Genomic DNA, 14,822 nt, shown 5'->3' with positions numbered 1-14,822 from the left:
GCCCCATTAACACTGACATGCCAGTGGGTATCAGTTAAAATATCCCTCTCCTGTCACATTTTAGGGAACAGCATCATAATATTGTTCTGGTACTGACTATCCTGCCTGTGCTCATGCGGATGGAGGGTCCTTAGCGACAAGGGAAAACTTGTCAGGAAGCACCAGTGACAAAGTAATTCTGAATTAAAAAACAAACTTGGCCAGGCTCTTACTCCAGCCCAGCCAGTGGCAAGCCAGTCCCTGCAGGCATGGACATTTGTAGGTCCAGGTTGATGGCTGGAGCTGGTTCCAAGGGGTGATTTGCCGAGAGCTTTCCACAACACTGTCAGGAGAGGCCCAGTTGCAGCTCCAGCCCCACACGGTGCCAAGCCTTCCCCTGGGACATCATGGACACCACATCAGTGCTGAGTTCCCACCACATCCCCTCTCCCTACCAACCAGCCCCACCACCTCCCACATTTCCATCTGCAGTACTTTTTCCACCAATCAGGGCTTGTTATCTCGCAGAAAACTGCTCTGAGCACAGCTCCAACAGAAGCTAAGTAATTCAGATCCTTCCCATTTGCTAGACTGCAGAGCACCGGCCCTGACTTGCTAACACTGACCAAAGCCACCCCAAGCACACCAGCTTCCCTGTCAGGGTCACCGTAGCAGGACAACACAGATATATTCTTCATCAGGTAGGGATGAGTATGTTTTGCTGCCCAAACAACAGCATCTCACTTCCCTTTGTGGCCGCTATTGGTCTTTTGAGCCTGACTTGGGCTGCTAGACAAGCCTGGAGAAACAAAATATGACCAAATGAAACAAAGCCACACAAAAATGAGCCCTGTTGGAAGTATCCTCATTAATCTGCAGGCTCACCATTACCCCAGGCCCTGCCAGTGCCTCCAGCTCAGGACTGCAGCCCCATTTGCTCCTCCACTCTTGGGTCTCTCTTGGGTAACAACCATCAATCTGAGTTTTGCCAGACAGTGCAATGACAATAAGTAAAGGTCTAAGAATACAAATGACTCATGCTATTAAACTTGAAAACTGAGCCAGGCTTGAAAAATATTTAGAGCTGTAATCAGTGAGGAGACAAATTCCAAATTCAGCATTTTAACTCTGCAAGCCAGATTCTCCATCAGAGGGGCGTTTCTGGATTTTCTAATATCACTATTAGTATTTTTCATTTAACAATTTGACAGAAATAAAATACACTGCAGTAACACCAGTGATAACACACTTACTCCCACTTGAAAGACTGTCTTTATTCTTTCATAAGTCACTTCTAGCTTACAGCTCTATTGATCATCAGTGAGGATGAATGGAGCTTCCCAGGATCCTCTGGGATAAATCCTACATATATGTATTTTTTTATACCCACCAAAGAACTATTTCTAAAAATTCAACAAAACAGGTCATCAGGGCAACGCTCCATTGATTTCATGTCCACTTATTTTTCAAGCCTAGCTCTGAATGCTCTATCAATAATTCAGCAGGCTGAAGGCCACTGGTGCCCCAGGAGAGACACTGTCTCATCACCCACAACAGGGCTGGAAGGTGCCTCAATTGCTAGAGAGCAAGACAGTCATCCGCCTAATAAGCAAAGGTGTCTTATAATTCATGCCCATCAACTGAAGAAAAACAGTTAGTCCTACCCCGCACCATATGAGAATCAAGTATTTGAGAAGATTCACTCAATATCTGGCCTAGTAAGTATTTCTAATGTGTTCCCAGAGTTAGTCAACTGTTTATTAGCCCAAGCATAACTTGTTCATCATCCTCGATGTTAATTAGCCAGCTGCTGCGAAGTTAAAAGAGAAGCAGTTCTGCTCTGGTGCTCCCATACCCAGGAAACCCTCCCAAGGACGAGTGCTGACCACTGGAGTTTTAGGTAATTATTCACAGGCTTCAAAACAGCTCTATTTTGAAATTGTTCCTCCTCTCAGCCTCCCCTCTTCTCCCAGGAGATACCTCCAGGGTGGCACTTACAGTTCAAAGAGTCGCAGGGTCTGGAAGAGTTGCCATGAGAGAGTGGTGAGCCGGTTCCCAGAGAGGTCTCTGAAAATTAACAAGAAAAAGAAAAAAAAGAAGTCACAGTAAATCATTCCTCCTGCACGTGGCCCTGCTGCCTCTGCAGAGCTCATCATCCTCCTCCACGGAGAGGCTGCCAAGCAGTTTAGGACCCACGTTTAGATTTTATAATGAGATATTTTAATGAGAATGAACCCAAATGGAAGTTTCTCATTATGATTTTTTTTTTTTCCAAAGGAGAAAATGGTTTGTATCCTGCTGTAACGATAAGAAAAAAAAAAAATCCAAACAGAGCAAGATGCGTCTGATTCTCACCCATGAATCTGGAGCTTGACCAACCATAAACAGAAAGATCAAGTCTTATCTCATAACTTGAAAAAAAGGTATAAACCTTATGTTAAAAATAGCAACAGCCAAGTTTAAATTACAGCACGAAGATTACCCAAGGTGTTATCGCATGATCTGCAATAGCTGTGCGCTCCAAGTGTCCCGGTATGGCTGTATTGTCTGCACCCATGGGTACCTCTGCTACAGCAGCCAACAGCTCCCCATCCCCCTCTCCATCTGCCCAAACTTGCAAAAACACTAATCGCATCTACCTGGGAGAGCTTTTCAACACAGCAGACGTTGCTTCTTCAGCAGAAAGCCAGAGAGGGGGTAAGAGAGTGTAAAAGTAACCAAAGTACTAAAAACAAGAGGAAGAACTGTGTTTGGGGCAGCACAAGCAGAAAGAGAAAAGTCATGGATTTTTTTAAACAGAGTGAGAAAACGGTAATCAAACACTTTCTGTAGGAGGCAACATTCCTGGGGACACCTGGCCAGCCTGAGAGCCACCAACCAAAGGACCAGCCTGTGGGGTGAGCAGAGGGACAGGTGGTCACAAGCTCTGGCAGAAAACCAAATCTTCCCATTCCTGTGCTGATCCTCAGGAAACACAGGAGGTGCGATGAAGAGCCAGAGGTGTGAACCATGTGGAGATTCATTGAAGTATCGGCTGGCCAGAGAGGAGGTATGAGACAAGGTGGCCCAGAGATGACAGCAAGGGCTCAACCCACAACCCCTGTTTGGTTTGCAGAAACATGCTAAAAAAAAAAAATTAAAAAAAAAAAATCAAGAGAGCAAATCCTGGAATGGCTTCCGATGGATGAGGATTTGGGATGAGAAATGCATTTGTCACCTTACCCCAGGCTGCAGCAAGGACAATGCAGCTGGGCAAATGCAGAGAGGGCACAGCCCAAGGACCAACAATGGGAAAAAATTCACCTCTGTTGCTGTCCCACCTGTTATCAAGCAATGCAGGATTTCAGGATTCACAGCAAAGAGGAGTGGGGAAGCTGCTGCAGCTCACACAGCAAACTACCATCTCAAAAGCTCTCCACAAGCCTGGCAGAAGAATAAGTCTGAACACCGCGATGGCACAGTGCTGCATCATTAAATTCTGGAGCTGCTTCAGATCAGACTATCCCGCTGTGGAAACCACGGCAAACCACAGGTACCTCATTTCACATGACTAAGATCCCACCATTCCTACGGCTGTAGACAAACTGCTTCCAGCCTCCAATAAAGTTTATAAAAGCAGCAAAAATAGCAGGTGAAGCTAAGCAGAGGGGGGAAAAAATAAATATTGCAAAATTCCCTCTTTTATCCACCCCGGAGCACTGAGCACCTGGAAACTTTGCAAAGACAGATGAAAAGTAGGAGGGGAAGGAGCAGCTCGCTGCTACTGAAAAGTGAGACAGAAAACTCCCTCCCCCAACGCAGGGAGAAGAAGGAAGCGTAAAGAGGGATGCATGAGAGACAGCAAGATGTGGGAGAGAGGCAGAGATGCAGAGGAGGGAGTGAATCTTGCTGGAATGTCCTTTCTCAAAGGTCATGTTTTGCTACATTAGGCAGAAATGTCAAGAGAAAATTGGATTCTGAAAGAGAAGAGAAAAAAACAACAGGCTTTCCACGCAAATAAGGGAATCAAAAATAGCATGATCGTGTTATTACAATTTAGGATACAGAAAGATGGAGGAAGGAAACATCCTCACTAATGCAAGGAGCTTTGCCAGGCAGATGTGCTCTGCTTCTTGCCTCCTACAACCCCTGGAAACCAACTCCTGCCACCTCCTCCCTACCCCCGACAACAGACCACAACAAGTATTAGGCAAGGAGGAGATGGGTCAGATGAGTCTTCACTTGTACACGTCTGGAAGGAGATTCTACTCTCAAAGGGCAAAGCTAGTGTCTGATCCAACCTGACCATCAACTCCTACAGAGCTGGTCAAAAGGGACACGCACCAACGGCTCTGTACAGATCAGCCAGGACATACACGGGGAGGAACGTGTTTGTCATTGGAAACAAGACACCTTGGACACCTTAAAATGTTAGAAAGGTCCTTGCAATAGACCCTTGCAAAGGTCTGTGATCTCAGCGTAGAGACAGACAGAGGCTGCATACAAACATATTAAAACCACACCGTTTCAGTCACAAAAACTCCAAAGGTCAGAGATGCCAGGATTGGGTTTCCACATGCAAAGGGTACATGTGCTGACTTCTGCAAGAGATAAGCAGCTCCCACAAAGAAACTTCACTGCACAACACTGATTTCTCCCCAGAATAGATCCATCCCACACACTGGATGGGCCAGGTTTCCCAGGAAAGATAGCATGTGATTGGGTAATTAGAGATAGTATCACAGTACATGCACATGAGGAGATTAAACTCTGGCTCCACAGGTGAAAGTCTGAGCTCCAGAGCTTTGTAACCCCCGCTCGGTGCTCACAAGGTCTCCCCTGTGCTCAAACCTCAGCTGCATGCACTGATTTTCCCATTATTTTGTAAAGCATAAATGTGGAGGACTGGGTGGAAAATCAAGGCCTTCCCAGCCAGGACTAATACTTTCCCAGCTCCAGCTGCCTGTTCTGCCTTCCCATCAATATTTCTGAGGCTGAAAGTCTGTTACACCTCCAAATCCCCATCATTTTCAGTGATCAGAACCTCCATCCTCCTGTGCCCAGGCAGCACCAGGTCTCTTCTTCCCAATCCATTTGCTATCTCCCCCACCCAGCTGCACCACAGCATCTATTTCTCTCCAGCCATTCCCAAGTACTTCTCAGCCCAAATTTTCTTATCCATGCCCAAATTTCTTACAGTCTTCCCCACTTTAATATCTTCCCAACCCAACACCAGTGCCCAAGAAGAGCTGCCACTCCGCATCTCCCCTATCCACTCCCAAACATCCTTTGCTAAACTACCCCCCCTCTAACTGGACTAAGAACCATTCTGACAATGTAATGAGAAGTCCCAGAGCAAAATTGAATCCTCTAAGCAAAATCTGCCAACAGAGCGCAGGTGCTCTGTAACAGAAGCATCACCAGTATTTTCTAGCTTGAGTAAAACAGCCCATTTCCTTCCTTCCTTTCTACCACCTCAAACATTTGAGAAGGTTTTTATTTGAAACTAGAAAAAAAAATAAAAGAAATTAATTCAGCAAGGAGCAGACACCCAACACAGAAAACTTCAGCCTGAGCAATTAAAATTTGGCAGTTATAGGAAAGTGGAAGCAGTCCTGTAGCAGAGCATGCCAGACAACCTTCATAACAGCCTGTACATCTGCTCCACCTGTAATAAAATACAGCACATCACGCATCCAGGAAAAACATGAGGAGGGAAGCAAAACGTGCATTTCACAGCAGCAAACAGGAGCCTGTCTCTGTCAGGACAGACCTGCCACCAACCCTCATATAACATATTTAAACTCCTTCTTTGCCATGAAACATTTTCTCTATCACTCACAAGATGCTATTTTACAAAGAGAGTGCTCAGAAATAGTTGTTAGGATCTTTTTTTTGCCTCCAGAGCAGGTTTCAAAGGAGTTGGATAGGAACAGGGGGTTGGATGGAGCTCACCTGGAACAGGTCTGGGGCAGCAGACACCCAACCCACTCATGACTGAGGCTCAACACCACTCCGCTCTCCTCCTACTTTGCAGGTGTCTTGTCATACAATATCTCCACCAGCAACTCCACATATGCCTCAAAAGCAAAGTCCCAGTTCTTGCTCTCTTCCTCCATCCCTCCTCCTCCTGCTTTTCAGGACAGGACACAATGTGTCCTGCACATTCTCCCACAGACACTGCAGAGACTCTGCTGGGGACCATCAGAGACGTGACCGTTGCCATGGATGGATAGCAGGTTGGATCATGTAGGTACATCTGTTGGACAATCTCTTGCATTTAAAAAGGGATGAGTGGGCACAGCACAAAAATAGGACTCTGGATCCATGCAGCCCAGAACAGGTGGATGTCAGTGCAAGAGGAGACACATGTTTTCTTTTCCCTCAATTACCCAGCAGCAAAAAGTGTTTCCACTATTAAAGCCATTTTTATTCAGCTAAATTAAGCCAGTTGCTTCATTAATGACACCAAGAAGCAGGAGCCCCTGTAATTAAACTGTAAGCTATATCGTGCAGTTCAGCCCAAGACAATGGTGGAAACACTGCTGCTGGGGAGGGACCCTCCATGTCTGTCTCTCCTCCACACATCTCCCTCCTCCACTCGCCCTTGTTTCCAACCTGACACATTTACTTCTGCATGGGATAAGTATTTCGCACATTTTAATAACACAGTGCCACTCCAAAAATCCTAATCAGAAGGGGATTAACTGTGTAGAGCAGCTGGGGTTGAGGGAACACGGGACTGGCAGAAATGAGAAGCGAGATTCACATCTCAGCCATGGTCCCCAGCACTTGATATGCTGGTAGTACCGTGTAGGTCTCCCTTGATATCCCCTGTGCTCTGGGCATAACGGGTGCTTCCCATCAGCTCACAGCAGCCTTGGCTGGCTGCTGGTGGCCACAGGGGAGGAAAATGTCAGCAGCTTCACATGCTGCCATAGGAATAGGGGTAGTTCCATCCAGGTTTCATTTCTGCAGCACGTAAGCTGTTAAAGCTTTGGGTTTGAACCAGAGAAATGCTGGAAAGTCACTCTGGGGCTTACTTGTCCCTGCCAGATAACTCAAATGACCTCAAAAAGTGACGCTACACTCCCCATTGCCTGCCCTGCCCTTCCTCCTCTCTCCTTTTCCTGTTTAGTAAGCAACTTCGCTCATTAAGGGAAAAACATGTACTGTCCTCCCTTAATGAATGTGCTAAAATTACCCCAGCAAGTCCCAGAAGCTGTGGCAGCACAGGCTTCCCCACAAATCAGGCTCTGAAATATTGGATCAACTGAAGTCTCCAATAGCTCAGCACAAAGTCCCAGGAAGATGCACTGCAAAAGCACCGGGCAATGCCAAGAGCCTGCAAACCTCGCACGCCCAGAATCAGAGTTAGCAGAATGGGATATGGTGTTAAACTGGTCATTCTGAGGTTTCATAGCTTCCAGCAGTTCTCGCATTTGTGCTCCCTGTCTGGGCTCAGCACCAGGACACAGCTATTGGTGTGATGGAAGAGTAAGAAAGCCTACAGAGGTCCTCCAGCTATGGTCTGGCATTACCTACAGTCCAGTTCTGCTTCTCAAGCAACTCTTCAGCAACACCCAGGTCTTTACTGACTCCAAACACAGCAGAATAAAAAAAAAAAAAAGTCTGAGGTTCAGTGTTCCTCCGGGAGTTTGAACAGAGCAACTCTCTTCTCATGTCACAGGTACTGTCCTATGCCTTGTAAGGCATCTGTCACACATCGTGTCCCATCACATTATCATCTCATTTTCCCCAAAATTACTTGTATAGATATATAGCTATAGATAGAATTTGCAACAATTTCCCAAACTCAAAGCATCATGCACTAGATAAGAAGCAACCATAATTGGTGGCACAAGAGAGGAGACCCTGCCACGTCAATGCCCACCCACGAGCCCTGTAGAAGTGATACCGGAGAAGGAACAACCACCCCCCTGTATTTCCCATTTGCACAATCTTGATTCGTAAAGTCCCAGCTGTCACAAAGTGGGCTGGAGGAGGTAGAAGGGGCTGCTCTCCTGTATTGTTCTTTGAACAACAGCATTACAAAACAGAAGTTGCAGAGCAAGTGGGAAGGCACAAGGCGCCACGCCTCCATCACAGGGCTCCCACCACCAGCGCCAGTGGAACATCTGCCCCACGCCTCCCCTCCCACTGCCTTTGCCAACACAGCAAGCAATCTCCTGCTGCTGCCTCCATCCCAGCCCATCCCAAAACACTTTAAAGGCTGTTTTAAAGGCCATCTCCAACCCCATGATGCTTCCACACCCTTTAAGTCATCTCTTCTGAGGCATCTCCCAGCTGCATGAAGCTTTGTTTGGAGACAAATCACCCCTCAGAGCTTATTGCTGCTCACAAGTTTGGTTCAGCACATGATACAGATGGGAAACTATCACCAGATGTGGGTAATATTGTCCCTTATGCTTCAAGGTGGATCAGATGCAGGGATCTGGTCCTCTGGACTACACTTGTCTCTGCCTTGTTGTGTGCAGTTTCCACTGCCCTTCTCCAAAGACATCCGAGTTCTCGGAGGACTCGAGAAAAGGTTAAAAGCTAGGTCAGCCTTGCAGTTGCTTTGCCTTTGCCTGCCAGCTTCCCTATAGGGCAGAGTCCAGCAGTATCCACAGAACATGCCAGTCTTCTGCTCAAAGAAGAGAAAAAAATCAACCTGCAACAGGCAAGATCCCTTCCCCACAGCTGCCCTCCTGCAGCTGAGACATCCTCAGGGCTGTTCTGCCCCCAACCCATCTCTTCTCTCCCAAACTATAACAATTTTACATCCATTAGATCTGGAATATAACTTGCAAATTGGGCTTTTCTCCTGCTTCAGTATGCAGAAACAGCACTGGAGAAGTGTGCTGTTTGATAACAAGGGTTGCCAGCTATCAGCTCCAGTGAGAGGTTGGGTTGATCCTGCCTGTTTCCTTCAAATTACATGTTTCTTCAAGCTAGAGGCAGAGAACACCCAGGGAATGCCTCCCATTTACAGGTTTCCAGCAGACCCAGAACAAACCTAACTGCTGTGTGAGAGAAGAGACCTCTGTCCCGCAGTGAGAGACAGCACAAGGAGATGGCATGGGAAGGAGAGCTGTGCCTAAGGCTGTTTCCCAGTAAGTGGTGACACCAGGCCCCAAACACATGTCCTCCTAGGCTCCTACACGTTTCCAACCATGTCCCCCTTGAATACACTAAAGTTCAGGCATTCGGGAGGTACCACCCCAACTGGGACATTATCCCTAAATGCACCAGTAGGCACTGGGAGACCTGGACAAGGTCCTCAAGAGCCTCAGCTTCAACACAGATCTGGTCCTCCCACTCCCTCCTGAACTAGAGCTGTGCCCTCAGCTGTTAAAGGGCTCTTACATCAAATTTATATTGAAAGAAAAAAAAAGTTCACCTACTTGGATGCTCAGAAATCAATGAACCCTGGATAATCTCAAACCCTGCTCTTGCAGGGGGTTAGTAAAGGAAAAAGTAACACTTGGGCCTAAGAGGTGCCAGAATGGGCTCAGATAGTGTCAAGGGCTCTGCAGAGCCTCTGAAAAAAGGAAAGGGTACAAATATGAAAAAATATGTATACACACATATATCTATCTCCCAGCAACAGCAAAACAACAGGGCATAAGGCAGGCTAAGCTCTCAGCAGACACTGCTAAATGGTTTCCAATTAATTAACTGATTACATGATAGAACAGAAGGGGATTCAAGTGAGTGCTGTTGACCTTTAAGAATAATTAATATCATCAGGATCGTAAAACTCGTCCAAGAAAAATAATTAGGAAGATTCTAATATTGCCTCCAAAGCCACATCAGAGGGGGAGAGGAAGGTTCTGGTTAATGCAGAGGCACAGTTCCCAAGTATTTGTGAGCAAACCCACTTCTCCCTTACACTTGCTTCCCCCTGTAGAGCTCCCACACACACATGCTTCTTCCCTATTCCTGTCAACCCTCCCTTCTCCTCTCCAGATCGATTTTCCCCATCATCTTTTCTACACCCCATCCCCCTTCTGTTCCATTTCAACTTTCTTTCCTAATGACTCCTTGCTTCAATTCTTTCTTGCAACCCTCTCTTTCTCCAAACTGGTGCCTGTCCCTCATACATCCACATTCCATTCCCTGCTCATCTTTGACCAGCCTCAAGTTCCATTCTCTGCATTCCTGGGCATCAGGAAGGAGCCCTGGTCTTTCCACTTGGATCCACTTTTTATCTTCCTTCAGCCACCGCTGGCAGCTGCACAGGCTGACAGAAGGCAAGCGCTACATGTAATCCCAGAAAAGCCCTGCTTTTCCTCAGCAGTCAAATCCATCACAGAGGCTGGTCTGGGAAGCAGATGTAAGTGATGCACAGCAACAGGAGAAAGTGAAAGACAGGGAACTCATGACTCTCCTTTCTCCCATTACACCTCACCAGGCACACAAATACTCCCACCTCACTATATTTTCCTTGCTTCTCCTTTGCCAGTTCGCTTGGCCCACAGGTCCTGCGTGGGAGCGGGGCTGGAAAGCCACCGAGCCAAGCAGGAACTGCAGTGGTGAGCTTCGCAGGGAAGGTCGCTTGAACACACTGGAAGGGAAGGTTGCATGAGCAGCCAACATTTCTTGCAAAGGAAGCGTAAAATAAAACCCCACAGCCCTGGAATGAAACCCACCTTTGCAGCAAATAAATAAATGTCCTCTGCTGCTTATTATCGTTAAAACTTCTGCAGCTTGACACTTCACTAAATTATAGATAAAAGGAAAAAATGGTTCTTCCTGGGCTCAGAAAAGCAGACTGCTGCCAAAGAGCTGTGTTTACACCAGCTAATGAAAAGAAAGTCTGCCATTAGCCTGCAGCACTCAACCCACCTCAGCAGGGAGCAGAGCTACCTGTACCCACAGCACAGAGAGCAGTGGCCAGACACCATGAGGGACCAAAACTGGGGGGCAGACAGAGGCAGCTGCCTGGCATGGCGAGGTGCAAGCATGGGGAACGGGGGACCAAAGGGACCCTGCCGTCAGCCAGTGGAGATGGCAGCTGCCACCTCCCATGCTGCGTGGAGGCTCCTGGCCACAGCGGGAGGTGAGGCTGATGTGCTCCGGCTACGCTTCATCAAACGGCAAGAAAAGCACCAGCCTGGGAGACAGACAGCATCGAGCAGGGGGCTGCCTCACACCAGGCTGCTGCTTCCCTCCGGGGCCCTGTGAGGTAGGGATGGGGAATAGGGAAGTAACAGGTACCTTTTGGGCCAAATCACTCCAGTTTGCACAGGTTGAGCACACAAGGAGGAGTAATGCTCTGAGCAGAGACCTGCCTGCAGGTATACAGGAGCTGCAGCATGATGTGCCTCAGCACAGCCCCAGGCACACTTGGCTAAGGGGAGGCAGGGAACTGTTGTTGACTTAATATAGTCAGAGTCCAGAGTCTACACCCTTGCTTATAGCCACCTCAAAAGCGGGAACATATTTTGTCTTTGACAATTAGTTCTGTCAAAAAAAAAAAAAAACCCAACGCATACAAGAATGTTCGGACACAGCAGTTACATTCTCCCTGTTCTTCTCAATAAGTGATGTACTTGAAAAGGAAAAGAATCTTTCACCCACCCTTTATCTTCAAATATTGGACATTGTGAGGAAAATTTTCAAATGAAAAGACTAATCACCATGAAGCACCAAGTGCCTCAGACTGCAGCAGGCATTCCTTCATTATTCTGAGACAGCAAATTACCCGCAATTATCAACACGCACAACTGGATACAACAAACATTTAGCCAAAGCCCATGGGTTGCGGTTGCAGTGAGTGTGGATGGCAGTACTCCTAGAGAACTACTCATGTGAGAAACCCACAGACAGCAGCCGGGTGGCGATGCTGCAAGACAACTCCATTCACATTGCAGAACAAAACCAGTGCCAGGAGCCACTGCAGTTCAGAAAGTTCAATATTGCATCTCTCAAATAGGCATCTCGGCAGTGTGGCTTCATTGCTGGAGAGATGGAAGAATAAAGGTGAGGCCGGCAGTGAAACCAGGCTGGTCACCCCTCAGGGAGGCTCACACCTGATGGCTTGATCCAGCACCTGCAGGCAGGTGTGCACAGCCTCTGCTCCACTCACTGCCCCACAGTGCTTGGCTGGGGCTGGAAGGGGAATGAGGTTGTTCCAAGAGAAGGGCAAAGGCAGCAGGAGCTGCAGGTTGGGGCTGAACAAGAGGCAGGGAAGCTGGAGGGTTTCATGCAGGCAGGGAGGCTGGATCAGAGCCAGCCTGCAAGCAGAGTGGACCAAGAGGCCTGGACAAGGCTACAGGACAGGGCCCATGGTCCAGGCAGGGTGGCTTGTTCTAGGCTACAGGCAGAGAGGTCAGAGCTGATTTGGCAGCAGGGAGGCCCCAGCTGCAGGAAGAGAAGACAGGAGGCTGGAGAACTGGCTGGAGGCAGGGAAGCCTGGAAATTTGGAGGGTGGGAGGCAGAGAGGCCCAGCCACAGGCAGGAAGGTCAGGTCTGGGTTGGAGGCTGGGAAAGAAGGAAGGCTCAGCTGCAGGCAGGAAGATCAGCAGCTGGGTTGGAAGCCAAGAGGCCAGGGCTGCAGGCAGGAAGGACAAAGACCAGAGGTGCAGGCAGGGGGGTGCAGAGGCCAGAGGTGCAGGCAGGGGGGTGCAGGCAGGGCTGCCGGCCCTGTCCATGGTGCTGAAGCATGGCACCACGGGGAGCCCAGTGCTGGCCACCGTCTCACCCCACAGGACACCCGTGGGCACCAGTTGTCCTGGAAAAGGCCACGCAGGACCTCGGGGCATGCTGGACATCAGCTAACATCAAACAGTCATCCTCAGTTAAGTCTACAGACAGTGTTACTCACAGCTCCTGAGGAGGACAAACCTCTGGCTGCTACTGGCAGACTTGTAAATATCCCAGCGTCTTTTGCATCCAACATAATTCACAGCTCATCCCTTCACAGATACCAGTGAGGGGAGGGGGTTGGTGGAAAACTCCACCCCCTCAGCCAGTTTTCTAATAAAATTTTATAATTCCAATAAAACACATAACTGCCCAACTTATGACATTTAAATTCTTGCCTAGTCACACACCATCGTGAATTAATGTCCCATCATTCGTGCCCTGTCGTATCTTATTGCTCAAATAACATATGATTTTAATGTTTCTATTTTTCTGCCCTGGTGCCTATTGCCTGTATATCAAAAAGGAAAAAAAAAAAAAAAATCAGCCTTGCAATCATACCATTAGTAAACCAATATTGCAGAAGAAAAGTCCCGGGTGCAATAACTGGTGCAGTCACTTAACTTGCACTCATCCTGCCATGATTGTTCACTCTGTCCCCCCAGCAGATTTCAAGGAAGTTTCCATGTCCTCAGGTGCCTCCTGGGGAAGGGTCCTCCTCCCTGTGCAGCACCTCTTACACTGGCACAGACAGGCAAGATGCCTTGCAACACATCTAATCAACTCAGCCACAGTGTTTGGGGAGCAAGCAAAGGGAACAGCCAGAGGCTGCTTCTAGAGTACCTCCATGCTGCAGTGACCTCAAGAGGTGAGGAACAAGGTCTGGTCCTTATCATGTCCAAGTCTCCAGAAATCAGCTCATTCTATGCTGATTATGATCTCTGAGATACGGTGAGGTTTAATACAACTACAACTCAGCTTCAGGATCACATCCAAGTGGAATGTTTGACCTCCCTTTGAAAGCAAGCTCAGAAGACACCCATCAGATCATTGTCACACAGCAATAACTATGTCACAGAGGATGAGCCCCTCAAAATCCCCAAACTTGTCTAAAGTTCACATTTTACCCCAGCCCTTAAACAAGGCTTGTAAAAAGACGGAAGCACACACCCAAGCACACACCCAGCCTCATTCAAAACATCCTCAGCATTGCCTGAAGCCTTTTTTTTTTTTAAGGAGGGGATGGAAAAAATAGGACCTTTGCAAAACCACAGTTGTCCTTCACGTCTGCCACAAGAAAATTGATCAAACTTCAGGAAGGGAAACAAGTCTCATGGCCACAGGATGTAGCTTGAAAGAACATCTCAACATTTCAAAGGAAGGAAGGAGAGACAAAGCCACAGCAAAATCCTGAGAGCCCCAGCACCAGAGTGATAGGCACAACATAAGAAACTGAGCAGGAAACAAATATTTGTGACAGTATTATTATAAATCATCTTCCATTGCAACAGCATCCCACAATTCAAGGCCAGGTTTCTCTAGAAATGATACAGGGCATTAATGCTGCAAATACATCAAATACAACCACAGAAATACCAGTATTCCAGGTTTCCAGGTAGAGAACTGATGCAGGACAAATGTTGCTGCAAGGTGCACAGTGCTTGAGTTGGAAACTTTCTTTCTCAGGTCCCACTAGAGTACACCAGTCACAAACTCACTGCTCTGCTTCCTATTACAATCCAATAAACCATCTCCACAGCTGAGCAAAGCAGCCTGCAGTCAGGAATTAGTTACCCAGCCTTCTGAATGCAGGTCAAACGATTTCAACTCAGCCTGAAGGAAAGTCACAGTCCTGCAGGGAATGTGTCTCCTCTGGCCTTGTGCACAGTGGCCGGTAAAACACAGGATCTACCTCTGCTGCATAAAAAGGGATAGGTGCCGTTAATGACTTATCAGTCACCTGTGGTAATGACTAGAAATAAACATGCCACCAAATCACTGCTGCTGATTAGCATATCAGTGAGGACTGGTACTACACTGGCATCCAGGGGACAACGCAGATGGGGGGCAGAACAGGAAAGTTTATGGAAGCAGAGATGTTTCTGCAGTTCATTTTAATGACTGTGTTATAAGGACACCCATCATTTTACAGAAATAGAGACACATGGAGGGAAATGCTTCCCTGAGTAAACCGCACCACAGAGGTTCGCTCC

At 47.7% G+C, this 14,822-nt stretch overlaps 1 protein-coding gene across 6 annotated transcripts in view; it reads right to left on the bottom strand.

Annotated features, from left to right (window-relative positions):
- Positions 1-14,822, bottom strand: part of NTRK3 (neurotrophic receptor tyrosine kinase 3) — a 209,039-nt gene that overhangs the window by 154,412 nt on the left and 39,805 nt on the right. For all 6 annotated transcript variants that reach the window (XM_065076578.1, XM_065076575.1, XM_065076576.1 and 3 more), the window contains one exon: positions 1,978-2,046. In XM_065076578.1, the coding sequence (XP_064932650.1) occupies positions 1,978-2,046 (69 nt within the window). The remainder of the gene's footprint in view (positions 1-1,977; positions 2,047-14,822) is intronic.

Source organism: Columba livia, chromosome 11 (assembly GCF_036013475.1).
Source record: "Columba livia isolate bColLiv1 breed racing homer chromosome 11, bColLiv1.pat.W.v2, whole genome shotgun sequence".
Classification (NCBI taxonomy): Eukaryota; Metazoa; Chordata; class Aves; order Columbiformes; family Columbidae; genus Columba; species Columba livia.
Note: the sequence above shows the minus strand (reverse complement) of the source record. Positions and strands in the feature narration are given on the sequence as shown.